Source organism: Motacilla alba, chromosome 15, assembly GCF_015832195.1.
Source record: "Motacilla alba alba isolate MOTALB_02 chromosome 15, Motacilla_alba_V1.0_pri, whole genome shotgun sequence".
Classification (NCBI taxonomy): Eukaryota; Metazoa; Chordata; class Aves; order Passeriformes; family Motacillidae; genus Motacilla; species Motacilla alba.
In genome coordinates, this window is record NC_052030.1 from 9,636,316 (window position 1) to 9,663,586 (window position 27,271).

The window sequence follows — 27,271 nt, forward strand, 5'->3', positions numbered from 1 at the left end:
CATTCCCAGGTGTGAGCACATTTTGGGGCTGGAACACCCTGGGCTCCACAGCCCTGGCCCTGCAGGCTGGTGGCTCTGGCTCTGCTGTGGCCCCAGCTCGGTGCCCTCTGTGCCTGGGAGGAGCAGCAGAGGTTTGTGTTGAGCCCTCACTTCCTGCCTCGCTCAGAGAAGTGAACAACAATGGGGCCACTTTTGTTCTGTGTTTTTTCCTTCTTGTACTTTGCTATTTTTAGCAGGGCTGGCGTGGCTTCTCCTTCTCACCCGAGTGACGACTTCTGCCGTGTTTGTGCTGAGCTCTTTGCCCTTGGTGTAACCTTTCCCAGTGCAATCTCTTGGTGCTTGTTTCACACAGAGAGCTTTCAATGAGTGTAGTTTTTATGCATATCACACTATACAGTTGTGAATACTTTTAAAAGTCATTGAAAGAAACAATGCAGCATACCTGGCTTTTGTTGTTGAATTGATCAGGTTTTTAAAAAGCCTGTTATGCTGCATTTTTGTTTTCTGTACCACACGTGGAGTGAGGTGTTTGCCTATGCTTAAATGAGTGTTATCTTGCAAAACACTGAACTAGGAAGCTGTTGTTCTTTGTTTTCCTCTTCCCTGGTCTCCTTAACACAGGGGAATGCTTCCTTACCAAAATGAGACGCTTGAGGATGTAAAAACACATCCTCCAAACTCGTGCTGGGAGCGTTGTAGAGAAAAATCACGTGCTGCATAGCTAACCAGAGAGTAAAACAATACAGTGCAAGAGTATCATCTATTAATGAAACCCCTTCTTCCTTTTGTTTCTCACTCTCTCCCATCCCTTTCCCTGTGCTCCGTGGGCTCAGCAGGCCCTTGGAGCGTGGGGGCTCATCCCAGCTCAGACACAGCCTCGGCACGCGGCTCCCCGGGGCTGAGCGAGCGCCCCTGCAGCCTCTGAGCAGCCAGCAGCCCGGCCCTGCCTCCTGGTACTCTGGCCTCTGTCCCTGCCTCCCAGGCACAGTGTCCTTTCTCCTTCTCTCTGCTGCCTCTTTCCCTCCCTCTCTGGCCACACGGGGGTCGTGGAAGGCGATGCATGAAATGCTGCAGGGGATGAGGGAACTGCAGGCAGCCCCTCCAGGCCAGGGGTGTGGCACAGCCCCTTCAGCTCCCAGTAGGTATCAGTGGGGAACAGAACCACAGCTGGCTCTGGTGTATTCTCCTGGCTCTGTTTTGGTTTTTATTGCCTGTCAAGATAAATGAAATTACAGCTTGGTTGGTTCGTGGAATCACAAATAGTTGGGGTTAGAAGGGACCTTAGAGCCCACCTTGTTCCACTCCCTCCATGGGCAGGGACACCTTCCACTATCCCAGGTTGTTCCAAGCCCCATCCAGCCTGGCCTTGGACACTTCCAGGGATGGGACAGCCACAGCTTCTCTTTGCCAGGGCCTCCTCACCCTCACAGGGAAGAATTTCTTCCTTTAGGAAGAAATCTTTGAGGTTTGCAGGTCCCTTCCAACCCAAACCATTCCATGATTTTATGAACAAAGCACGTGGTTGCTGCTTCTTAGCACCATTGCAAAAGCAGCAGGAGTTTCACATTTCCAAGGTGGAACATTCACACCTGACAGCTGAGGCCCCTCAAGTGTTTATACAGCTGGGGATCAAATGAGATCATTTGTATCCCAAATCCATGAAAAAAGATGTCTGTTTATATGGTATCTTCCATCCAAGCCGACCAAAACATTGCTTATTAGTGCCTAAAATAAAAGTGACATTTGCCTGAGAGGCTCTTTAAAACAGAGCTGCCCAGGTTCAAACCCCAGCCAACAAATGTCAGGATTGGAGGAAGAGATTAACACAAGTTACTGCTAATGAGGGATTCCTTTTCCAAGCTGTCACTACTTGAATATCTTCCTGATGTCTCACTGGAATGTGTGTAAACCCAACACAGTGTCAGCATCTCACAGTGAGTGTTTAGACATTAAACTAAAGCCATTCCTCCAGGCCACACTGGAAACTTTGCAGCTGACCTAGAGAACATACAGTGAAACATGTTACTCACCTCATTCAGGTCTCATTCAGGTTATTCTCAGGGCTTTCTCTGCCTTGTTAGTGAAGGGTTTAATCAGTAAATTGACTTCTTAATGAGGTAGGGTGCTGGTCACTGTGGCTGCAGGGAGCAGATTAATCATTAACTCCACAGCAGAAGGGGAATTGTGAACTTGGAAGACCTCTCTCCACTTTTAGTTTATTTGGAAGAACTCATGTGACTTGAGACACATGGAAATACTACTTTTAAAGCAATTTTCCTGCATTGCCAAAATGACCCCAGTGTGTTGCTTTTCTCTCAGTGCATTTGCAAGTGACTGATTTTTTTTGCACCTTTGGTGTTGCAAGAAGATCAAATAAATAATTACTTGGGGGGGGAGGAGGGTTGGTTTTGGGGGCTCTTTTTGCTTGAAAGGGCACTGACCTACCATAACCCACACATGCTGAATAGTTTTCTTGAATGCTTTGTGAGTTTTGAGATTCTCTTGCTTAAGATTGGATCGTGTGAACTAACTTATGCTAAAATTGAGTCTTTGAAGCATAAAAGTGAGTCTGCTGCAATGAGACTTGTGAGAGAGCACACTAACACTTCACTATTCACAGCAGTTTATGGGAAATAGTTCTATTTTGAACAGACCAGTTTTCATTTGGTATACAAATCAGAAGTGAAATCTGTGAGGATTCATGGAATCTGCCTTTGTTTTATTAACTCATCAGAATTTGTGAATGTTTAGGCTGGAATTCACAGACTGTGAATGCAGTTAAGTAGTTTGGGGATGCATGCGTGTGAGAACTCTGCCTAGTCTGTTTACTGGGTATTAATTAATCCGAGAAGGCATTTTGGTGTTCTGAAGTTGCACACAAATGGAGACTTTCCTGACAAAGTTTTATATAAAAAGTACGGACAATTATTCCTTCGAACCAAGTCTGAAAAACAGTGAAAATCTAAGAAATAATTTTGCGCTGATGATTAAGTTCTTGCTTTTTCTGAAGTCACGTGGTTGCTTTTAGAATAACAGTCACTGAGCAGTGAAGTGGAAGAGGGAGGGGAGTCTCTGCACAGTGAATAACCCAGGGCATCTTTCTGCAGCTATATACCGTGCTCCGAGAGAATACATGTGGCAGTGACAGAAATGGCAGCCCTGTTCCCAAAAGTAAGTACCTGCCACCCTCAGAATGGTTTTGACCTCGTTCTTGATGTGTAATTCCCCTTCAGAATGAAAATCAAAAATTTTTTTCCCTTGAAAATGAAAACGGTGGGGAGAAATGATGGGGTTGTGATGCACCTTTGTATTTATCAGCATGGCAACTGGTAAAGGCTAAAGTGTGATTCCAGGCCTTTAGTTGTACTCCTGAATGTAAAACTCTTAAGAATTGTACAAAACTGGAGGTGCTTGGATCTGGCGTGAAGAGTTGTGTGGTTATGTGGGGATCTCACCAGACCCATCAGCCCCTTTTCCATCCGAGTGCCATCGCCTGGATTTCTTTCCTGCAGCCACGTTTAGATCTGTTATCCACCCATCCATCAAAGTGATCTGTTTGCTCACAGCAGATTTAGGGAGCGAAATCCCCACGACCAAGTTCTTGTAAAGTCTGTACCCACCTCTCCAAAACTGCAAGGAAAGAGCCAAGGCTGCTGTCCCGCCTGCGCCCATCATCCTGAACATGCTGTCCCCTCCTGCCAGCCAGGACGTGGGCTGGGACAGTAAACAGGCACCAGAAATGTGCATGAGTAACTTCCTAAGGGAGGGCACGGAGCAATATTCCCTGCCTGCTGCCTGGCAGCCCTTGGGGATCTCCCCGAGAGGAGGGAGAAATCCCGCCCGCTGCCACCAGGGGAATCAGGGCTTGGCCGCATCAAAGAACCCTTGTGAGCGCTCAAAGGTTGTGTTGTTCTGCCTTGTTCCAGCGTCTGTTTTCCCTTCCCAGAAGCCCAAGTCGGAGCTGGTGAGGACTTCCCTGCGCCTGCTGACATCCAGTGCCTACAGGCTGCAGTCGGAGTGCAGGAAAGCGCTGCCCGCCGAGCCCAGCCCCGCGCCCGACATCCAGCTGGTGACACAGCAGGTCATCCAGTGCGCCTACGACATCGCCAAGGCTGCCAAGCAGCTGGTCACCATCACAACCAAAGAGAACAACAACTGAGGCACTCGGGGCTTTTTACTCTGGGGTTTTTTAAAGGTCGGATTTCAACATATAGGTGTGGAACTATGCGCATTTTTACGAGGAAAAAAAAAACAAACTTCAAGGGGCAAGAAACTTTTTTTTTGTTTTGTTTTTAAACTCAGTATTATTTTTGCATGTTTTCTAACAATTTAATGATTAATTTAACCCACTGCCTTATTTTGTGCCTGTGTTGCCAGTGTAGTTATGGATAATAGCATGTTGCAAGTAGCTGTCGAGCCACTCTCATGTCCCAGCGCTGTACCGAGCTCTCGTAGATGTTTCCTTGGGGCCACGCTCTGCTTTCAGATCCTGCTGGTGGAACTGCTCTGACACCACTGCACGGATGGGAGAGCAGCATCTCCATCCCTCTGGAGCCTCCCCTGCTGGGATCCTGCTGGCTGAGGCTCCCCAGGCTCCAGGACTGCTCCCAGCAGGAAGGTTTGTCCTGGTAACGGGGTGCAAGCCCAACGTTCTCTGTTCCCATATCAACTGTTGTGCAATATGTTGTTTTTTTTTTTTAGTCTGCTAAACCAGTAGTAGTTGTGGGCATCCAAGCTTGTTATGTGTAACTCTACAAGGTCTTTGTCACTTTATCTGTTTTGGAAGGAATTTGAAACTTAATAGTTATTTCTTTTAGTTGTCACTATGCCATTAATATATATGTTTGATGTTACTTTAGGGCATTAGTGGTTAAAATATTATCCTTTGTTTCCGAGTTAGTAATTCATTGTTAAGTTTCCTGCAGAATTTTCCTGTCATCTTTGAGGCACCGTCTTGTTTGCAGCAGCATTTCTCAGTAACTCCAGATGCAATTTCACTAAAGATTTCTGTGCTTATTAACAAAAAAAAAAAGGAAGTTAGAAGAGTGCCAGTGCAAAAGCAGCTGTGTCTGCCACAGCACATAACCTCTGTACCTCAACATATCCAAATGTGAAAACATTTCTCGTATCTCCTAAGTTTTTTATGCAAATCTTTCAAAATTTGACAACTTGCTGAGTAACCCCTGCCAGGCTGCCTGGCCCCGGTGGCCATGTGTGCTCCAGGTTTCTTCCTCCATAACAGCTCACAGAAGTGTGTCAGTCCATAATTTAAAAACTGAGAATATTTTTAGGAGTCTGAATTTCAGAAGGTGCAGGAAATCACCGATTTTTGCCTCTGCCTCTGTTGTCCCTGCCCAGGAGCCAGCCACGGTGTGTTTGTGTGGATATATCCAAGCACAAGTGCCACAGCACTGCTGGATTCCTGGTGCTGTCTGGCTCACAGAGTCTGAGGGAGGGAAGGAATGGAGAGAGGAGATGACAGCCCAGTAAATTAATGTTTTTCATTGTGGGGTTTTATTTCCTTTCTGCCCTTCTGAACCCCAGAAGCAGCTCTAGCCTGACAGCAGAGGTAGGCTGGGATTAAAACTGCAAATGACCTTTGTGAAACCTACTTCAAAATAATGCAAATGGCAATTAATTAAATACATTGAGAACCTTCTAGGATCTTTTCCCTAAATAATGTCTGAAAGGCAGCAGATGGTATTTTTCAGTCTCTCAGGACACCACTGTGTGCTGTTCTTTAACATATCTTACCTGCTTTCCAGAGCAGGGTGACACTGAGCTATGGTGTAATTTATCTCTTATTTAAACCTGCCTTTGATCCAAAACCAAGGGACACTTTAGCAACTGCCAGCCCCTGCTCCAGCTACACTGAAATCAGAGTGGTCCACACCCCACAGGAACCCCCAGCAGCAAGTTCATGAACGCTGCACTCACAGCACTGCAGTCACAGAGTTTGTAGCACCTCAAGTAACAAAGGTGTGTTTTTCTTTTAGGACTAGATCTCTTGTTCCCCTGTAAACAAACTTGCTCTTCCTTTACAAAATGCTGCAGAGGAAAGGAAAAGCTTTTTTTGCCTTTTTCCAAACCTTGTATTTATCAGTGTCATTCTGTCTGTACAATATTTTGACTTTTAATCTTTTGTTTACAGTATTACTATAAAATGCTAAAACCCTTTCAGTGTGTGAAATAACGTGGGCTTATTTGACTGCTGGTTCTTTTAAGATCTCTGGAAAGGTTTCTACTCTTGAGGAAAATGCCAGTCTTTGTAACAGCTCCTTGTGCACTGTGACAGGACTGATGTCAAGCTGCGATGGTAACAGCAAGGAACAAACTGCAATAATCAACTCAATCTCCTCTCCTGTTGCTGCAGTACTTTGCTCATGTAACAAAACCAAATCCTTGTTCAGGTTTCAGTTATTCATTATTTATGAAACAAGTGAAAAACAATGTTTATGTGTTCAGCACCTTCTGGAGAGGAACTGGACAGGCACTGCTGCCACAGCACACATGATCTGATTTGCAATATACATTATTAATTAACTCCTCACAGCCTGATTCTCCAAGGTGGGAGTCTGACACAAGCCCACAGCTCTTCTTCCTGGGGAGACACAGATTCTTTGGTGGCTCAGGTCCATAGGGCCCTTCCATTTGCTGGGTTGCTTCAGCCTCTCATGTGCTAAAATACACGAGCACAACTCCAGAATGCAAAGTGAAGCAGTTCACTTCTCTGAAGGTGCTCACACCTCCACATTCCTGAAGACAGTAGGACTTTTCTCCTCTTCAGCTTGGCCACAACTAAATGTTCTCAGAAATCTACTGAGTCAAGTCTTGATCTCACTGTAGGCTATTCCAGAGGCACCATTATTTCAGGAGTTCCTTGAGTCCTCAGAGTTTTGTCTCTGTAGTCTAGAGCTGCATCTTATGCTCATTCCTCAGGTCCAAGCTGCCCTTGGGTAACTGTAGAACTAATGAGGTCAAAACAAAGATCAGCACAGGTTTATGGGTTTTGGAATTATTCCACACAGTCTTGAGCATGCACAGGAGCTGATGAGCTGGGCAGGGACTTTAGGTAGGGTTACTCAATTTTGATTTTGGAGCCAGACAAAGCAGGACAGTCAACAAAGACACTGAGCAGGGGAGTTGCACTGTACCAACTGCACTAATGCAGTTAAAATAAATCCCTTTCAGCACTGAGCAACATTTGAGGCATCTGCAACACGTCTGCCTCAAAAATTCTTTCAAAGTTAGGGCCTAGTATCTCAATATCAGCAAAAAAAGGAAAGTGAGAAGTGTAGAGCTCTGTGAGGGGAAGGAAGAGCCCAGTGTTGTGCCCTGGCACTGTGATGACTAAAGTGCAGATCACAATGATGGTGTCACCCTCCAGGATGGGCTCGTGTGTGACCCCTGTGCCAGGTGACCCAGCTGTGACCTTACCCTGCTGTGCCAGCCCTGCTTGCCCTCCCGCTGCTCCAGCTCCTTGGCGTGCTGCCGGGCTGATCCCTCCTGCTGCTGCTCCTCCTCTGCCAAGCTGTGCTCTGTCCCCTGCGCAGGGGAAATGGGGTGAGATGGGGCAGCCTCAGCAGGCAGGTGTGTGCTGGGGAGCTCAGCCTACCTGTGCCTGCAGCTCCCTCCTCTGGGCTCTCTGCTCTTCCTCCTCCGGCTCCTTCTCCCGACGAGTCCCTTCCTTGGCCTCCTCGAGTTCTTTGATCAGCTGCTCTCGATATTTAATGGATTCTTCTTGGGCCCTTCTGTTTAGCTCCATCTTCTCTTTGATCTGGCGCTGCCTGCCTGCAAGGACCTGCGCAAAGGGAGGGGATGGAAGGAGAAGATGGTTAAAGAGTTCCCAGGAAACACACCAGGCAAGCAAGAAAATCCCACCCTAGTATGGAAAGCTCTAACTCTCCACAGGGTGGTGGGTTACAAGGGGAATGATGGATTCATTGAGCCAAGGGGGACACATCATCAACAGAGGTCATCACCTCACTCATCAGGCGATCTCTGGCCACCTTCTCTCTTTCCCACTCTTCTTCTCTCTTCTCCCACATTTTTTTTGCTTCTTCCCTAAAGGAGAGAGAAAGAATTATCTCTGAGGTTAACCCCCCTGTATACCCCACAGGCACAGACAAGCTATCCTGTGCTTTAGAGGAGACCTTGGTTTCTCTTCAGGTTTGTTCCCTGCCAGCTGATGCGTCCATCCCACCTGTGCCTCTCAGTGACCCCCTGACCTGGAACATTCAGCACACATGGACTGTTCAGGTGAGGTTCAGACTCACCTGAAGATAGTCTCGAGCTCTGCTTCCCTCTCCTTTTCCAGCTGGAGCTGTTCCTCGATGACCTTCTTCATCCAGGCCACGTCTGCCACTGCCCGTCCCCGCCGCGCGCTCTGCCGGCTCTGATCCTCCTCTTCTTTCTCCAGGAGGGCTGATAAGATTTGCCTGTCTGTCTCCTGGAGAAAAAACCACGAGATTAACAACTATCAACAGCCTCAGCCTGTGTGCAGGGCTCCTCTAGGCATTACTGGTGACAGTGTCAAGGGTGTGCTCAGCAAGATGCTCCATCTGCTGCTTCCCCGTGAGCTTTGTGCTCCAGCCCTGTGCACAAGCTGGAAGGGGCCTCCTGATCTGTAGGAAGCAGAGGCAGACACAAACCACACACAACAAGTTTTTTCAGCACATGGCATCTATAAAGTATCAATGAATCTCTTACCAGCTCCTCCTGTACCTGCTGCGCTCGTCTCCTTAACTGGACGTCACACTGATGCTTCAAGAAGCGACTGAAGGAGGAAAAAAAAGCAAAATTAAAAAGAAAAAACAACACAGTACCCCCTGACTCTAAAGCACCACATCATTGCACAGCAGCACCTGGGGAGGTACATCTGTGACAATGAGGAACCTGCTACCAGAAACAAAAGGCAGTAACAGCACCAGTGCCTCTGCTCCTTGGCTGCTGTGGGCAAGTCCACCAAAACACAGATGTTTATCCTACCACTGCTGGCTGGAATACCTCCTTGTGCCCCAAGTACTGCTGTGGGCACAGGAACAGATTCTATCCAAAACAAGCTCCACTTGATGTCCTACCCGAGCTCTTTCTTCCTCCGGTGTTCTTCCATTTGTTTCCTTTCTTCTTCCAAATTCTCCAGCTCCCACTGCTGCTTTAACAAATTCTCTTGTTCCTTTTTCAGCTTTGTTGCCTAAAAAGGAAAACACAAGCACCAAGAGAGAGTACATCAGAGAGCTACAACATCCCAGAGAGCATGCTTGACCGGAGTTTGTACCCTGCTCCGCTCCTCTGCAGGCAGGGAAAACCCTCCCCGCAGTGCAAACATGGAGAGAAGAGGTCAGGTCAGCCTTGCTGTATTTCCAAGTGAAGCAACACATTCCTTTCTCCAATGAGGAGAAAGTCAAGATTACCTTTGTCTCCTGCAGTTTCAGTTCTTCTATCTGCTGAAGCAAGGTGTCTGCTTGCTGCTTCTCCAGCTTCTCTTCCTCTTGTCTCGTTCTTTCCAGCGCTTCCCCTCGTGCCGTTTCGCACTCGTTTCCATAACGTTTCTTCTCTTCAAGTTTGGTCACATCTTCCTTTCCCAAAGAAAAGAAAACAGCATTTCAGGTTAGCCTGACACAAAGAAACAACTTCTGGCTCAGAAAATCCACAGAGCAAGCTGGATGGCTTTATTAACAGTGCCCAGCCTGGCAGCAGTTCCCATGGCACCAGTGTCACCTCTCCACCCACACACACATTTCAGAGCCCTCCCAGGGACCAGGGCTGCCCCCATACCTTGTTTTGTTGTGTTAGCTGATCATCCCAAGCCTCCCTCACATGCTTCCTGTGCAGCTCAGACTCTGCCTGGAGACACAACAGATGCAGCAGGGTCATCACTGCCAGAGGTTCTGTCCCCCAGGATCTTCCAGACTCCCTGGAGCACCACCTGAAATCCCAGGAGGATCTGCCTCTGCAGAGGTGGGCTCATCTGAGTGTCCAAGGTGCCCACCAGGTCCTGAGGGTCATTGTCACATGGGAAACACCACAGTGACAGTGATACAGGACTGTGATGATGGAGCAGCACATGGGTGAAATGAAGAATGAGAAGCACCACAGCATGGCAGGTGCAGCTGAGATACAAAGATTTATATTTTTTATATTATTGCTATTTTATGTGCCTGAGATATTTACATTGTGAGCTCAGAAAATTTGCTCAGAGTCTGAACAGATGTCTGACTTTTAAAAAAAACAGCTTTGAGAGGGCATCTTAAAACTATTTAAATTTAAACCCTTTCACTTCTTTGCCTTTCGTTTACCAGAACTTAGGGCGGTTGCTGTGATACGAGATGAGTGACCACAGTAGAGATATGATGACTTTCAAGTTAAAAACTGGTTTAATAAATACAAGGCAGCAGGGACTCAAAAGAAAGCAGCATCACCTCTCGGAGCTCCGCGTTGTTTTTGTTCCAGCGCTCCTGCAGCGGCGGCTCAGCAAACTGGGAACACAGAGCTGGGTCAGGTCAGGGGTCGGGAGTGCTCGGCATCCCAAACCCCGCCGAGGCTGACACGGGTTCAGGGCACCAAGCGGTGGCGACTCCAGCAAGTCCCGCTGGTACAGCTGAAGCACGGCAGCGGCCCTTCACCGGACGAGCCCCGGCATGCGGGACGAGCAGGGCCGGGCCGCTCCCTCACCTTCCTCCCGCACTCTCCGGAGCCGTCCCGCAGCTCCCGGCTCCGCATCCCGCCCCGCCGCCGCTCCCGCAGCTCCGCCGCCAGCGCCTCCCGCTCCTCGCCCAGCAGCCGCCGCAGCCGCTCCCGCCGCCGCTCCAGCCGCGCCGCCGCCTCCTCCGCGTCCCGCCGCGCCGCCGCCGCGCTGCCGCACACGCCGCCGGTCAGCGGGATCCCCGCGCCGCCCCGGGACCCGCCGGGCCGCGGCCCTACCTTGGCGGGGGGACGCGGGGCTCGCTCCACCGCGCCTGCAGGGAGCAGCAGGCGGCGGCGCGGGCGAAGGCGCGGCTGGTGCTCTCCCACTGCTGCCGGCTGCGCTCCTGCAGCTCCCGCCGCTCGGCCGCCCAGCGCTCCGGGCCGCGGCCCCGCCGCAGCCACAGCGACATCGCGACGCGCCCGCCCGCGACGGCTCCCGCCGAGGGACACGGCGAGACGGGCTCCGCGAGCACGGAGGGAGGCGGGGACCCACGGAGGGAGGCGGGGAGAGAGGGAGGGACGGGAGATGCAGCGGCGGCGGGGATCGGTTCGCTCCGAGCCGGCCCGGCGGTGCCGCCGCGCCCCGAGCGAGCGCTCGCAGGATGTGCGGGTAGAGCCCGGGCCGGGCGCGGTGCCGGCACCGCGGGGGTTGCGGCGCTGTAACTATCTCAGGGGTTAAAGGTTGTGTTTCTGCCCGCCTTGGCAGGGCACCAGCGCGGCGCCGCCCGCAGCGAACCCAAGCGGACCGGCCGCTGCGTGACCCGGGACAGCCCGGGCACCGCCGGAGGGGCTGCGGGCATCCCGAGATGGCTCCGGCCATCCCGAAGTGAGCGCTGGATATCCCGGGACACGCTCCCAGCACCCTGGGGTGGGCTCAGGGCCCCGCAGGCACCGCGGAACTGGCTCCTGGCACCCCGGGAGGGGCTTCAGGAGGGGCTCCGGGCACCGCGAGGGTCTGGCAGCGGGGAGGGAGGCGGCACCAGCCGGCAGCCCCCGCCGGTGACCCGCAGCTCCCCGCACCCGCCTTGGGTCCGCACCCGCCCTGCCAGCCACCGATCGCTATCGCCCCACGACCTGTTTTTCCAGAATAACCGGTGAAAACACCGTATTTGGGGCCCTGCCACCGGCAAGTGCGCTCCCCACGCAGCGGACGGGCTGAGCCTCCCTCCGCTCCCACCTCTCCTTCACCTCTCCGTGTCCCCGCTCGGTGTCATTTTCCCACCCAACCCCTCGCTAAGGTGTGTCATCACTCCCGCGCGTTGAGGTTTGTTTTCCATCTGTTGCCTATAAAATATTTATCTCCCGTGAATAATTAACGCCGGCCCGCCCGGCGCTCGGAACGCGGCCAGGGCAGCGCACGGCCCCGGGCACGGCCAGGCCCCGACTCTGAGGGGGCGATGGGGGCGTGGTCTCCTTCTTGGGCTGAAAGTCCCGCCCCCGCCGCTCCGACCAATGGCTGCGCATCAGCCGTACGGGAGGTGCGCAGCCATTGGTCGGAGCGGCAGGGGGCGGAGCGTGGCGTGGGCGCGCTGCCGGGTCGGCCCCCGCTGCCTCAGAGCCCCCTCAGCCGGGGAGCGGTGAGGGGGAAAGGGGGAGAGGTTCGCCGGTCATGGCGCTGCTGCTGGAACACGAGTTCAAGCCGCTGCCGGCTGATAAGCAGATCGAGACTTTGCCCTTCCTGGAGGCCGTGGCGCACCTGCCGCCGTTCTTCGGTGAGACCGGGGTGGCCGGGTCTGGGAGATGCGGGCTGGGACCAGGCCTGCTGCGGGCTCAGCCGCCCCGGGTGCCCCCTCCCCTGTTCTGGGTGGTGCCCCCCTACCTGATCCAGGGCTCACGCCGGGCTTGGCTGCTCTGCCCGGACCAGGGTTGCATCACGATCCTGTCAAACCCGCCGAGCAGCCCCGTTGGGAAGCGTCCTGCCGTCCCCTGGAGCACCCCATGCAGAGGCATCGCCCGGGGCAGGAGCTGCCATCCCACCCATGGGTCCCACCCCGTGTCGGGACACGGGTGGGTGTCGGCGTGGCCGCCCTCGTGGCACAGTGTGCCCGCTGCCCTCCACAATGTCAGCTATTGTGTGGCGGCTCGGTGGCAGCCCCGGAAGGGCAGGACGTGGGGCTGCCTGCCTGCCTGCGGACGGGCAGCGTCCGGTGCCGGTCAGGCCGTTCCAGGATGTTCTGCCAGGGCTGTGTCCCGGAGCCACGGGGATTGGAGGTCACTGGTGGGGCCGCAGTAGGTGGCAGGGCTGTCCCAAGGGCCAACGGACATGTATGAAGCTCAGAGATCCCTTTCTAGTCTCAGTGCTCGGGCTGTGCTTTAAGCAAAACCTGTTGGTTTCGGGAAGTCTGCGGTGTCCCCTGTGTCACCAATGTCTGACTGTCCTCCCTCCCTGTCTCCACAGATTGCCTGGGGACTCCCATCGTATACTCGCCAGTCAAAGCAGACCTGACTGGAAATATCAAGGTAGGAAGGGACTTAGGAGGGCTCAGAGAGTAGAATCCCTGGGGAGAGATGCTGTGGGGCTGGAGGTGTTTCAAAAGGCTTTTCTTCCCACGGGGACTTTGGGTTCAGCAGTGGCTCACCCAGACACAGTTTATTCCCAGAGTTCCTGCCCAAAATCCCTGCTCCCGCGTGCCAATCCCCTTTTCTGCCCTCAGAAAATCCGGGCGGTTTATGACTCCAACCCTGCCAAGTTCAAAACGCTGCAGAACATCCTGGAGGTGGAGAAGGAGCTGCACGGCTCGGCCTGGCCCAAGACGGGCGCGACGCTGGCGCTGATGTGGTTGAAAAGGTGACTCACGGCGTCGGGAGCTGCTCTGGCTGTGTCCCGGCATGTGGGGAGCTGGAGAGCTGCAAAAGGAGGCTGCGTGTGCCGGGCTGGTCCCTGTGGGCTGGGGCTGGGCAGCTGGCAGTGGGGTGCTGTGTTTGGGGAGCACAGCTGTTGGGAACCCCCTCCTCAAATCTCCACCCTGGGGATGCACAGGGGAATTCAGCCTCAGAGCGTGAACCCACAAGTCGGACAGGAGGATCCACAGGGCTGCCTGGAGGATCCACAGGGCTGCACCTGACCCTGCCCAGCTCAGCTCGCAGCCCTGGCCTCACCTGGGGGCTCCATCCTGCCCTTCTCTCTCTCTTCCCTGGGTGGACACACAGGGACAGGCACCAGCTCTGCGAGAGGGATGCGCTGCTGGGACCGTGGGGTTTTGGCACTCTTGGAAACACCAGGCTGGAAGCTGGGAAGCAGCACCCACTTCCCTGAGCCAAACATCTCTGCTCTCCTCCCAGGGGTCTGAAATTCATTCTGGTGTTGCTGCAGAGCATCTCTGACGGGGAGAGGGATGAGGAGCATCCCAACCTCATCCGAGTGAACGCCTTGAAGGCTTACGAGATCGCGCTGAAGAAATACCACGGCTGGATGCTGCAGAAGCTCTTCACGGTGAGCGTTCCCTCCCTCTCCAAGCATCCAGCCACCATCCCTAAGGCTGTTCCCGTGCACTGACAAGTGGCTGGAGATTCCACGGTGTTGGCACATAGGAACAACCCAACCCATGGTGTCTGTTGGGTTTGTGGGAGTCAAACACCCTCTCCCTGTTTTATAGGGCTCGGTCTATGCTCTTCCTTACAAATCCGATTTGCTGAAGGCCTTGGAGAAGGGTAAAGAAGTCAAGGAAGAGGAAAGCATAGAAAAAATCCACCAGTTTCTCACGAGGGTCACTCCAATCCTGGATGCAATTTATGAGATGTACACGAAGATGAACGCTGAGCTGAGCTACAAAGCCTGAAGCTGGCACAGGATTGGCACAGATTAAATAACGTGTGATGGGTGTTACCTATGTCTTCATCACTGAGGCAGCTGGGGCGGCTCCCAGCTCTCCGGTGACTTCGGTTCCTCTCTGGATCTGCAGTGGATAATGTCTTTTCTAACCAAAAAATAACAGTAATTAACTTCCTATTAAGAATACGGCAATAAAACAATTGTGGGTGTCACCCTTGGATTTCCCAAGAGGAAGAACAAGTGTTTCTAGTCCCAGCTCCTGGATTCCTGTCTTCAGTGGGGCAGGGAATGAAGTGTCCTGCTGATGAATGAAGTGGCACTCGGACTGTGCCTGGAACCCCCCGACGGGCACCCCGTGTTGATTGGCACTGGATTGTCCGGAATGATGCCCATGGAGGAGGAGCTGATGACTTTCCTGGGTGATCCCAACTCCTCCAGTGCTGGCGTGGGATCAAGCCCCTGTGCTGGCATTCAGAAACCAGGGACTGTCCCCCGTGGTGTTTGTGGTGCCTTATGAGCCCCCTCACCTCCTGAGCCCCAGGAGCAGCAATTAATAAAAACTGACAGTACCTGTGGCCTGGGAGCCTCATTTGGGGCTGTGTCAGCCCCAGAGGGTGTTTGGGGAGACTGTTTTAGGGAAGGTGTTTTGGGGCGGGGCTGTTTCGGGTAGGGAGATTCGGGGTTTTTTTCCTAGGGGAGCTGTTTTCAGGAGGGTTTTAAGGAGGATGTTTTGGAGCTGTTCCTAGGAGGCTCTTTTGAAGCTGTGTCCTGGGAGGGCTGTTTATGGAAGGGATTTTGGAGCTGTTCTTTGGGAGGGCTGTTCCAGAGACGTTTTTCCTGGGGGCTTATTTTTTGAAGGGTATTTTGGGGCTGTTCCTTCTGGGCTGTTTTGTGGCCGCTGCTCCCGGGAGACTGCCCGGGGGCGGGCGGGGGCCGATCCCGAGGGCGGGTCCCGGTGGCGCCTCCGCCGCTGGAGCCGGGGCCGGGGCGGGGAGGGGCCGCTCTGGGGACCGGCCCCGGGCGACTCGGCGGCGCCGGAGCTTACGGGACTTTCCACGGGACCTTTGGCGGTACGGAACCGGGGCAGCGGGCAGCGGGGGGCACGACCGGGAGTGGGACGGGCCGGGACACGGGCACCGGGGCTGGATGGAGCCTCCGGTGCGGGGACACGGAAACTGGGGCAGGATGGGGCTCTCCGGGCAGCACACGGGGAGGGGGGCACGATGGAGACCCCAGGTGAGGCCGGGGTCGAGGGCTGAGCTGGGCAGGGCCAGGTGGACCCTCATGGATGCCCCGGCACTGTCTGGACAGCCTGAGGACTCATGATCTGAGATTGAGGTGCCGGGTGGGTTCCCAGGTGGAGCTTTGAGGAGGGGGCTTCCACCGGCTCCGAACCTCCCATGCTGCCCACACCCAGCTCCTGGCTGTTGCCGAGGTGAGCACGGGCCCAGCAGTGAGGATGATTTTGGGAAGCAGCTGCATCGCTGGGGATGAGCATTTCCGAGTAGAAGCCGCTGTGGTTTCAGTGATTCACTCCCCCTGGATCACCCTTTGATGTCATGGGACCCTCCCTGCCGCCCACCCGCAGATGTCCCCGCACATCCCGGTGTTGGTGACAGCGTCCGTGCTGCCCTGCTGGGCAGGAGCGGGCACTGGCTGGGGACACTGGTCCAACTGGGAGGTACCTTGGTGGGATGCTGGGAAGAGGTGGGAGCACAGGTGGGGTTTGTGTTGGATGCGAGAGCTGTGCCTTGACTCAGTTATTCCATGAGGTGAGGAAGTCTGAAAAATCCAAACCCAAATAACCAAGGGGCCAAATCAAACCCCTGTGACAGCACCTTTCCTGGCAGCACCCGGGCTGACGGCACCAGCCCCGAGTCCCTCATTTCCCACAAAAGCTTCAAGCTGTCCCCTTCGCACAGCAGGTGTGGGACAGCCTGTGCTGTGTCCGGGTTTTCCCTAAAGCTGCACTTTCCCGGGTCCCAGCACAGTTTGGGCAGGTCAGGTGCTCCGTCCCCATTCCCAGCCCGCAGGGTCCGTGTTCTTGGCAATTCCCTCTCCTCCCTGGTCCAAGGTCAAACCGGCCATGAGGGCCCCTGTTTGCATGGGGTCGGGATGTGGGACCTGCGGGCTTTGGCAGGTGCTTGTGGAATTTCTTACAGAGGTGGGGATGGCAGGAAAGTCAGCAAAGAGGAGAATCTGTCAGCTCTGCGTCCCTCGGGGTTGCACCAGCCCTGCTGGGTGTCCCCAAGGGTGGCAGGGAGAAGGGATCACTTGCCTGAGCCCCCTCCCTGTCGCTGCAGGATTTGGGGCCGTTTGTCACCCTCATCCCCCGTGCCCACGGGAGCACCACGTGGCTGCCAGCCCCCTCTGCCTCATTCGAGCCCTTTCCCCGCCCGGGCTGCCCTCCCGCCAGGGCCCAGCCTGCCACTGTGGCTTGTCGCACAGAGCTGCAGCCCGGCACAAAATGACACGTTTCCCGCTGCTTTTTCTGTCCCGGGAGGGCTGAGATCCCCGCGGGCAGGAGCCGGGCTGAGCCCTAACGCTGCTGGGTTTCTCCGGAGGGTTTTGGTGGAAAGCAGGGCTGGGGGAGTGCCGGGGGTCAGTCACCTGTCCGTGCCCCGGACGTGGCGGGCAGGACGCGGTGACACGGTACAGTGCTCTGCTGGCCGCGCCGATGGCACGTCTCTCATTCATCTCCACGTCCCTCTGGGCAACCTAAACCCGTAATTTCTTGTCCCAGCCGCTGCTCCTGCCCTGCCGCGGGCTGCAGCCCCCCCCGGGCCGCGCCCGTCCCCTCCCGGTGCCCAGATCGGGGTCCCACCGAGCCCCCCCGGCTTGCGGAGCATCAGGAGCAGCCCTGGCCCCGCTCCCAGCCCCGCTGCGGTGGCAGCTCCTGCTGCCTCTGGGCGCTTCCCTGGGCGCTTCCTTGGATGTGGGGAGTATCCCAAGGAATGTTTTCTTTCCTTGGGCGGCAGATCGCAGCGCACAGGGTCTGCTCTGTGCCCTGTCCTGGGCTGCACCCCGGCTGACCGCAGCGGGGCCGGGCTCGCCCTCGCCCAGCGCGGCAGCGCCGCAGCCGGAGGGGCCCCCGCAGACGTGAGGGGTCCCCGCTGCGGGTAGGTGGCTGCCGAGGAGAGCCGGGACAAGGCGGGACCGTCCGGGAGACTCTGCGCTACAGCGGTCCTGCCGGCCCCAACCTCTGCCAGGGTGGGTGTGGGACCTGTCCCGCCGCGGGGCTACGAGCCCCGCGCAGAGGATGGAAGAGGGTATTTTGGGGGTGACAAGGGGTTTTCCTCTGCCAGGTCTCCTGCTCTCGTGGAAGGAGCCGGGAGACAGCCAGCCAGGCAGGACAGTCGTGCCCGTCCCTCCGGGCAGGGACCATGGCAGACAGCGAAGACGCCCCGCGCGATGCCGCGGAGGGCGCGGGGGAGGACGGCTCCCTGCAGAACGAATCCTTCCCGCTCTCCTCTCTGGCCAACCTGTTCGAGAGCGAGGACACCCCGAGCCCCGCCGAGGCAGCCCGGGGTCCCCCCGGCGCCGGGGATGGAAAGCAAAACCTCCGCATGAAATTCCACGGGGCCTTTCGGAAAGGCGCCCCGAAGCCCATGGAGCTGCTGGAGGCCACCATCTACGAGTCGCCCGTGGTCCCCACGCCCAAGAAAGCCCCCATGGACTCCCTGTTCGACTACGGCACCTACCGCCACCACCCCAGCGAGAACAAGCGCTGGCGCAGGAGGATCGTGGAGTGAGTACGGGACTCCCGCGCCCCCCGGTGTGGCGGGGAGTGGGGACACCCCGGCGGGGATGGGGACGTTCAGCTGAGGACACCCCGGTGGGGATGAGGACATTCAGCTGAGGACATCCCGGCGGGGATGGGGATGTTCAGTGGCTGGGGACAGCCCGGTGGGGATGGGGATGTTCAGCTGGGGACACCCCCGTGGGGATGTTCAGTAGCTGGGGACACCCCGGTGGGGATGGGGATGTTCAGCTGGGGACACCCCCGTGGGGATGTTCAGTAGCTGGGGACACCCCGGTGGGGATGGGGATGTTCAGTGGCTGGGGACGTGGGCGGACCTCCGAGCGGCACTTTGGGGTGTTTTGGGCAGAGGTGCCGCGCACAGGGAGCAGCTCCCAGTCAGTCCCAGTGGCTGGGCTGTGCCGTGCCGTGGAGGGGCTCCGCAGCCCCCGGTACCGCGGGGCCGGAGCGCGCTCCCCTTCCCCCTGACGGGCGCCATGAAAGAGGCTCTGTGCGCCCGGCCGCTCCCCTGGCCGGTGCTGCCGTCTGGCTGCGGCATGAAAGGGCTTTTCAGGAGGGCCTCCACCCTGCCCGCGCCAGGAAACCGGAGCCGGGGGGGGGCAGCCCGCGGCCGGACGCACAATGCCCCTCTGTGCCGGGCACCTGGGGCGGCCCGCCAGTGTCCCCACCCAGGGGTGCAACCGGCTTAGGAGAGCGGCATGTTCCCGTGGAGGGGGCCAGGACGCCCCATGAGCTCTCAGACTGGAAGTCCCCGGCTGGGGCAGCCGCCAAACGTCCTGCCCCCATTCCTGCCGGAGCTGCCCCCGGTCCATCCCCCCGCCCTGCTGCCGACCGCTCCGACCGGTCTGGCTTCACCCGTGGCGCCGGAGCGTGACAAACCCGCGGGCCGTTCCTCGCGGGGGGCACAGCCGGGGGCCCCAAGCGCTGCAGCACCTGGGTGGGAGCTGGAAAGGCACCGGGCTGCTGTGGATGGGGAGGCTGCCCTGGCCTCACAGGTGGCCCCGGCCGGGAGGTGTCCCCACGTGCCTGTCCCCAGTGGCTGAGCACCCTCAAGCTCGTCGCGCAGGTGGAAGCCGAGGCAGCGGCTGCTGTTCCCAGCGCCGGCGTTTCTCCCGCAGGAAGCAGCCTCCCGCCGCAAAGGGGCCGGCTCCCGACCCGCCCCCCGTCCTCAAGGTCTTCAACAGACCCATCCTCTTCGACATCGTCTCCCGAGGGTCCCCGGCCGGCCTGGAGGGGCTCCTCTCCTTCCTGCTCACCCACAAGAAGCGCCTGACGGACGAGGAGTTCCGAGGTGAGGAGCTGGCTATTCTTTGCCTGGCTGCCAGGGCTGGGCTGGGACCGCTGGCGATCCCTGTGTTCCTGAGGGATGGGGATGCGCAGCTCTGGCATGGGGAGCCGGCGGTTTGCCCTGAGGGGCTTGCCCTGGCGCCCCCTCAGCACCCTCCACTCGCAGAGCCCTCCACGGGAAAGACCTGCCTGCCCAAAGCCCTGCTCAACCTCAGCGGGGGCAAGAACGACACCATCCCGGTGCTGCTGGACATCGCCGAGAAGACGGGAAACATGCGCGAGTTCATCAACTCGCCCTTCAGGGACGTCTACTACCGAGGTGGGGGGCGTGGGGCCACCCGCCCGGGCATGGGGGACACTGGGGTGTCGGGGACCGGAGAAGGGACCTGGGAAGGCTAGGGCGCGGGGGAAGTCGCGGGGCACGGCGGTGGCTGACGGGCGGTGGTGGCGCAGGTCAGACGGCCCTGCACATCGCCATCGAGCGCCGCTGCAAGCACTACGTGGAGCTGCTGGTGGAGAAGGGAGCAGACGTCCATGCCCAGGCCCGCGGCCGCTTCTTCCAGCCCAAGGGCGAGGGCGGCTACTTCTACTTCGGTGAGCAGGGAGGGACCCGGGGGGGGCTGCACCCCAAAGGTGTCCCCGCAGCGGGGAAGGGGTGACAAGAGTGACAAGAGCCGCGGTGTTGTCGCCGCAGGTGAGCTGCCCCTCTCGCTGGCCGCCTGCACCAACCAGCCGCACATCGTGCACTACCTGACGGAGAACGGGCACAAGCAGGCGGACCTGCGGCGCCAGGACTCCCGCGGCAACACCGTGCTGCACGCCCTGGTGGCCATCGCCGACAACACCCGCGAGAACACCAAGTTTGTCACCAAGATGTACGACCTGCTCCTCGTCAAGTGCGCCAAGCTCTTCCCCGACACCAACCTGGAGGCTCTGCTCAACAACGACGGCCTCTCCCCGCTCATGATGGCGGCCAAGACCGGCAAGATCGGGGTACGGTGTCCCCCCGTATTGGGGACGCCTCCCTGGCGTCCCTGCTGAGCCCTGTCACACTCAGTGCATGCACAGCTTCTCTCTGCAGATGCTGGTGGAAACCTGGATGTGCAGCCCAATTAACCTGGTTAATTAACACCCCTTTGCGTTCTGGCCCTTTCCCAATTAACTCCAGACCCTCACACAGCCCATCTTCTCCGCTGACCTGCCCTTGGCCTCTGGTGGGGCAGGCAGGGGAGTCACCAGAAATGCAAAAGCTGCATCCTGCAGGGCTGCGACAGCACCTGCATCACCCCAGCAGCACCTGGGAGCACCCTGAGCCCACTGGGGTGCAGGGAGGGGGTTGGGGATGCACCCAAGATGGGGTGGGAGGAGGGCAGGGTGCCCCAAGCAGGTAGGGCCAGTTCTGTGGGTAGCAGTCCTCCCTCCCTCCCTTCTCTGGCAGATCTTCCAGCACATCATCCGGAGGGAAATCACGGATGAGGACGCCCGGCACCTCTCCAGGAAGTTCAAGGACTGGGCCTACGGCCCCGTCTACTCCTCCCTCTATGACCTCTCCTCGCTGGACACCTGTGGGGAGGAGGTGTCCGTGCTGGAGATCCTCGTCTACAACAGCAAGATCGAGGTGTGCAGGGCTGGGGGGGACTGGGAGGGGTCTGGAGGGCACTGGGTGGCCCTGTCCCCTCTGCCATCACCCATGTCCCACCAGAACCGGCACGAGATGCTGGCCGTGGAGCCCATCAATGAGCTGCTGAGGGACAAGTGGCGCAAGTTTGGGGCTGTCTCCTTCTACATCAGCGTGGTCTCCTACCTCAGCGCCATGATCATCTTCACCCTCGTTGCCTACTACCGCCCCATGGAAGGCCCCGTGAGTCCCCAGGCTGGCACAGCCCCACGAGCCTGCACTGCCCCACAGGGGCATCAGCCAGGGCCCTGTGCCAGGGGACGGGGGAGCAGCTCAGCTCTGTCCTCTCCCCACAGCCGCCCTACCCCTACACCAGCACCGCCGACTACCTGCGCCTGGCCGGGGAGATCATCACCCTCCTCACTGGAATCCTCTTCTTCTGCACAAACGTCAGTGTGGCAAGGCAGGGGGTCCTCCCGTGGGACCACTGAACTCTTTGGGGTCTCCAGGGGGCACAGCCCCGTCCCCTGAGGCATCCACCCCCGCCAAAGTGGCCCCAGACATGGGGACCCTGCCACTTGAGAGCCTCCAACCTCTGCCTCTGTCCCACAGATTAAAGACCTGTTCATGAAGAAGTGCCCAGGTGTGAACTCCTTCTTCATAGACGGCTCCTTCCAGCTGCTCTAGTACGTGGGGAACCCCCGGGGCCACCACGAGCCACCGTGCCCCCCAGGCTCGTGGCTGCAGGGTCTGACCCCCACTCTCCTCCAGCTTCATCTACTCGGTGCTGGTGATTGTCACGGCGGGGCTGTACCTGGGTGGCATCGAGGCCTACCTGGCTGTCATGGTCTTTGCACTGGTCCTGGGCTGGATGAACGCCCTGTACTTCACCCGCGGGCTCAAGCTGACAGGGACCTACAGCATCATGATCCAGAAGGTCTGGTGGGGTCATGGGTCTTGTCCTTCTCCAGGGGTGATCCTCCCGTGGAAGTGCAGCCTCAAGAGGTCCCTCCAGGCTTTGTGAAGGGTTCCTGTGGCTCTCCACTGCCCTGCTCCCAGCCCAGTTGTGCCAGTGGCACAGCTTGGTGATGATGCTGTGATCCAGAGCACCTCACCCTGCTCTCCATGACTTTCAGATCCTCTTCAAAGACTTGTTCCGCTTCCTCCTGGTCTACCTGCTCTTCATGATCGGCTATGCCTCAGGTAATGCCTGGGGAGGGACAAGCCCTGTGGCTCAGCATGGCTGGGCAGGGGGCTGCAGACCCCCAGCTCCATCCCACCTGCCCACAGGCTCAGCCTCTGCCTCCTCCCATGGTGGAGAAGGTCTCAGCCAGCACGGAGCCACCCTGGGGCCCGTTGTGGATCCTGTCCTTCCACTGCCCCTGCGGACTCGCTGTCCCTGTCCCTTCTCCCGCAGCCCTGGTGTCCCTCCTCAACCCGTGCCCCAGCAGTGAGTCCTGCAGCGAGAAGTCCAACTGCACAGTGCCCACCTACCCATCCTGCCGGGACAGCCAGACCTTCAGCACCTTCCTGCTCGACCTCTTCAAGCTCACCATCGGCATGGGCGACCTGGAGATGCTCGAGAGCGCCAAGTACCCCGGCGTCTTCATCATCCTCCTTGTCACCTACATCATCCTCACCTTTGTGCTCCTCCTCAACATGCTTATCGCCCTCATGGGCGAGACCGTGGGCCAAGTCTCCAAGGAGAGCAAGCACATCTGGAAGCTGCAGGTACCCCCCAGGGGGTGGCGGGATGGGGGCTCCAGGAGCTGCCTGTGCCTGGGGGGCTGCAGCATGGAGGCATCCCGAGCTCCACGGGCAAGGCACCTCCATGCTCAAGCAGTCCCTGGTGTCCCTGGCAGTGGGCCACCACCATCCTGGACATCGAGCGCTCCTTCCCAGTGTTCCTGCGGAAAGCCTTCCGCTCGGGGGAGATGGTCACCGTGGGGAAGGGCACGGACGGGACCCCTGACCGCCGCTGGTGCTTCAGGTAAAGGTGGGCTCCCTCAGAGGCTGGGGAGCAGCTGAGCCTCTCCCAGCACCATTTTTGGGGGGCTGGCACCATGCACTCATTTGCTGGGCGCTTTGTGGTGGTCTGGAGGCGGCTGGCGTTGCTGGTGGGTGCCGGAGGTCCCGCCCCGGCTCCCGGGCGCTCCGTGCAGCCCCTGCGGGTCTGACCTTCCCCACAGGGTGGACGAGGTGAACTGGTCCCACTGGAACCAGAACCTGGGCATCATCAGTGAGGACCCGGGCAAGAGCGACACATACCAGTACTACGGCTTCTCCCACACCATGGGCCGGCTGCGAAGAGGTGAGCGCCCTGCTGCGGGCTGGGACATCCCCCGGGATGCTGCTTGCAGCCTCCGATGAGCCCCAGGAGCAGATCTGGGGGCCTGGCGAGCAGCCGCAGGCTCCCGGCTTTGCGCATCTCCCACCCTCTCCGCAGATCGGTGGTCCACGGTGGTGCCACGCGTGGTGGAGCTGAACAAGAGCTGCCCGCCGGAGGAGGTGGTGGTGCCCCTGGGGACCATGGGCACAGCGGAGCCGCGGGAGCGGCGGCACGGCCACGCCCCGAGCTCCCCGCTCTAGCACGGCGGCACCGGCGGCCGATGGACTCTGCCCGGGCCCCCGGAGCGGCTCCGGAACCGCGACTGAGCTGGATGGTGCTTGTCTGCTCCTCAGGGATTCGCGCAGCCTCTGTCCCCTCCGGCAGCCGCTGTCCCGCCCGGATGGGGGCCTGGCGCTGCCCCGGCCGTGCCCGCGGTCTCGGCTCTCACCGGCGAGCGCCGCCGCTCCTCTTCGCCGTGCCGGGGCCGTGGCCGCGCCGTGCCCGGAGTCCCGGGGTGGGAGCGCGGCCCCCGCCGAGGCCGATGGTTTTGCCACAGAGTTTTGCACAAGATTTATACGTTTATTTATTTAGTAATAAAGACTGACCCGCCACCGCCGCCTCCCCCCGGCGCTGGGTGACTCCGCACGGCGCAGCCAGGCTGCCGGCAGAGCTCGGGGAGGGACAGGATGGAGGAGCTGCTCGCTCCCCGGCCGTGCTAACCAAGCCAAACCGTGCCAGGCCGTGCCGTGCCTTTGGGCACGGTCACACATCGCGCTGAGCTCAGGTGTGGCGCAGGGCCGGGGCGCACAGGGGTGTGATGATGCACGGGGGCCGTGCACGGTTATGATGCACAGGGGTGATGCAGGGATACGATGCACAGGTGGGGTACAGGGATATGATGCACAGGGGTGATACAGAGCAGCTGGAAGGAGCCATCTATGAAGAAGGAGTTCACACCTGGGCACTTCTTCATGAACAAACGCTTTAGCAGCAGAGGGGACACTTCATCTTCCACACAGGGCTGATACAGGCATATGAGGATGCACAGGTGTGACCCATGGATGCAATGTGCAGGTGTGACACATGGACACAATGCTCAGGTGTGACACATGGATACGATGCACAGGTGTGATACAGGGATATGATGCACAGGTGCGGTGCAGGGATATGATGTACAGGTGTGACACACGGATGCAATGTGCATGTGTGGCACATGGATACGATGCACAGGTGGGTGCAGGGATGCGGTGCACGGTTACGATGCTCAGGGGCAGGCAGGGATGCGGTGCACGGTTGCGATGCTCTGGTGGGTGCAGGGATGCGGGGCACGGTTACGATGCTCAGGTGCAGGCAGGAATGCAGTGCAAGGATGCGGTGCACGGTTACGATGCTCAGGTGCGGGCAGGGATGCGGGGCAGGGATGCGGTGCACGGTTACGATGCTCAGGTGCGGGCAGGGATGCGGTGCAGGGATGCGGTGCACGGTTACGATGCTCAGGAGCAGGCAGGGATGCGGTGCTCGGTCGCCCCACTGGAGGGCAGCACACACCGCGCGATGCGGGCCCGGCCCGGCCCGGGCTGACCCCGCACCCCGAGCGCAGGGCCGGGGCCGCTGCCTGGCCTTGGCAAACCGGCTCTCCGCATCCCCACAGCATCCATACCCCATCCCCGCCCCTCCCTAGCCCATCCCCATGGATCCCCATCCCATTCCCATCCTCAGCCCATCCCATCCGTCACCCCTCTGTCGTTCCTGTCCTCCTCATCCTCCCCAGCTGCAGTGGTGAGCGTTCCTTTAACAGCTGGGCATCGTGAGGGTGTGAAGAAGCGCTTTGGGTGGGCACCAGTGGCATGGTGACACGGTGGCACCGACGGAGACCCTGGCCACGCTGCTGGGGATGGCCCAGCTCTCTCAGCAAACGCTTTAGCAGCAGAGGGGACACTTCATCTTCCAACGTGATGAGTCGCCGTCAGCGTTAGCGGCACCGTCTCCGTTTAAATGTGATTTACATACATCTCTCATATTGTGGTTTAAGTATTTCCCCAGGGTGAGGGATGAATATGTTTCATTATCGCTCCCTGGGAGAGGCGGAGGTGGCGGCTCCTGCTTCATAATCGAATGAGGAGCTGAGCTGCTCTGCTTCCAGGCTGCCTCTTGGGTGGAAACAATAAACTTGGCTTTCACCCGACTGGGTGGCCACAGGTCCACAGTGGGCAGTCCTGGCTGGGCCGTGTGTGGTGGCTGGGGAGCCCTGGAGCAGGGCGCAGACAGAGACGGGCTCAGCGCCGTGGCTGCCCCCGGCTGCAGCACCAGAGATGGGATTTTCCAGTAAAATGAGACATAAGCCAATTTTCTCCCCTCCCGTGCAGACCTGGAGGCCACGAAGCCAAGAGGCCACATATCAGCGAGCTCTAAAAAGATTCGGGGTGTGGGAAGGACAGCTGTCACCAAGCCCCTGCACCATCACTCTGCACCCCACAGTGGCTCTGTGAGGACAGGGCCACCACAGCCACCATGGTGACATCCCAACACATCTCTGCCACCTTCAGGGATTGACTTTGGTCCTTCTACCCCCTGCCCCACCAAGCCTGGAGCTGTTTCACCCTCAGCTGTGGTGACGGGGGCCGGTGAACGGGGGGTGCTTGGCCCCAGCCCCCTCCCGCCCCTCCCCGCGCCGCCCTGCCAGAGATGACAAACCCAACAAAGGGAAGAGAAAAGCACTTGTCACCCAGAATGCGGAGCGTGGAAGCAAATTTATTTTTAGATAAATCTAAAGCTTAATTTGTGAAGCTAATATCAATCAAAATGAGAGATGGGGTTTTTTTAAGTCCTTTTGCAGCCGTGCAATTTATACTGCCTGTCTCTCCTCCTCGCTCCCAAACAGCAAAGGCGGCCGCTAAGTTTAATACCAGCCTCATGCACACCTGCTTTGGAAATTTGTGTTATTGTTGGTATTGTCACGGGTACAATTGGAATAGAAAGGTATTTGTAGGCCAGAAGCAGCATCGTTTCCCTCAGTGTGTTCCCACAGCACTCGTGGGTGCTGCACCCCCCGGAATGGAAGGGCAATGGGCTGTGGTGTCTTCATCCTCGGTGCTGGGATGCACCTCGGGTGTCCTTGCCCCATCTCTCACCAGTGTCTGTGCACATTTTGGGTCCCCCTGTGCTCACCTGCACCTGCCAGAGCTGGCACTGCAGCAGGTGCCCACCAAGGAGGAATCCCTTTATTTTGCGTTCCACACTTGAAGCCTCCCCAGCGAAATCCTCCTCCCAAGGAGCGATCTGAGGGGAGAATTAACCTGCTAAATAATAAAAACCCCCGCACACCTCCTAATGAAATATAATGACTTGGAGACCTGCAAGATGGATCGCGCCGTTGCTCCCAGCCGCTCGCCCTGATTTATGGCGAGCTGGGAAATCTGATGGAGGCAGCGCTAATGAATCCTCCTCCCACGGGCACCACTGACGGAGCAAAGTTTCTCCTGGAGCCCCCAGCACGGCTCCGTGCACCCCAGCCTTTGTAGAGCCCCCCTTTGGTGCAGGGGGTCCCCAAGGAGGGGCTGCCCTGCACAGAGGGACCCGCCAGCAGCCCCGCCGCGCTGCAGCCTCACATTCCTTTGATGTGGCATCTTTTTAATGACAAAGATCTGAGCAGAGATCTTCCTCCAGACGGAATAATTTTAACGCACAGGCAGGCAGTGGCACCCCCCCATCAGTAATGTTAACCTCTGAGAAAATTTCCTTTTGTCCCAATTTCTCTTTGTTCCCCGGATCGGCTGTCACGCTGCACACTGCCGGTGACAGAGAGGTCCCCTCCCGGTG

General features: G+C 57.9%; 4 protein-coding genes across 13 annotated transcripts in view; 3 read left to right on the forward strand and 1 right to left on the reverse strand.

Moving 5' to 3' along the window:
* Positions 1–6,177, forward strand: part of GIT2 (GIT ArfGAP 2) — a 24,640-nt gene extending 18,463 nt beyond the window's left edge. For 5 of the 10 annotated variants that reach the window (XM_038152112.1, XM_038152110.1, XM_038152113.1 and 2 more), the window contains 2 exons: positions 3,108–3,171; positions 3,947–6,177. In XM_038152112.1, coding sequence (XP_038008040.1) covers positions 3,108–3,171; positions 3,947–4,159 — 277 coding nt within the window. In that variant the 3' untranslated portion in view covers positions 4,160–6,177. Of the gene's footprint in view, positions 1–833; positions 954–3,107; positions 3,172–3,946 lie in introns of all 10 variants that reach the window. The other 5 variants (XM_038152105.1, XM_038152109.1, XM_038152107.1 and 2 more) reach the window with 2 other exon arrangements.
* On the reverse strand, positions 6,069–11,288 carry LOC119707338 (trichoplein keratin filament binding). Its single transcript, XM_038152121.1, has 11 exons — positions 10,924–11,288; positions 10,675–10,855; positions 10,422–10,478; positions 9,778–9,846; positions 9,414–9,578; positions 9,081–9,193; positions 8,710–8,776; positions 8,277–8,449; positions 7,983–8,064; positions 7,616–7,801; positions 6,069–6,968 (listed from the first exon to the last, which is right to left on the reverse strand). Exons 1-11 carry the CDS (start codon positions 11,094–11,096, stop codon positions 6,936–6,938), a joined length of 1,299 nt encoding a protein of 432 aa, XP_038008049.1. The 5' UTR covers positions 11,097–11,288; the 3' UTR covers positions 6,069–6,935.
* Positions 11,289–12,200: 912 nt separating this feature from the next.
* Positions 12,201–15,033, forward strand: LOC119707337 (glycolipid transfer protein). Its single transcript, XM_038152120.1, has 5 exons — positions 12,201–12,398; positions 13,085–13,146; positions 13,341–13,474; positions 13,969–14,119; positions 14,283–15,033. The coding sequence occupies exons 1-5, from the start codon at positions 12,296–12,298 to the stop codon at positions 14,463–14,465; spliced, it is 633 nt and encodes a 210-aa protein (XP_038008048.1). The 5' UTR covers positions 12,201–12,295; the 3' UTR covers positions 14,466–15,033.
* A 293-nt stretch (positions 15,034–15,326) lies between these two features.
* TRPV4 (transient receptor potential cation channel subfamily V member 4) lies at positions 15,327–24,714 on the forward strand. The gene is made up of 16 exons (XM_038152922.1): positions 15,327–17,668; positions 17,764–18,206; positions 19,337–19,509; positions 19,672–19,824; positions 19,959–20,099; positions 20,200–20,498; positions 20,944–21,123; positions 21,208–21,366; positions 21,480–21,572; positions 21,736–21,809; positions 21,895–22,060; positions 22,260–22,326; positions 22,541–22,854; positions 22,986–23,113; positions 23,313–23,434; positions 23,570–24,714. The coding sequence occupies exons 2-16, from the start codon at positions 17,842–17,844 to the stop codon at positions 23,710–23,712; spliced, it is 2,577 nt and encodes an 858-aa protein (XP_038008850.1). The 5' UTR covers positions 15,327–17,668; positions 17,764–17,841; the 3' UTR covers positions 23,713–24,714.
* Positions 24,715–27,271: the final 2,557 nt, after the last annotated feature.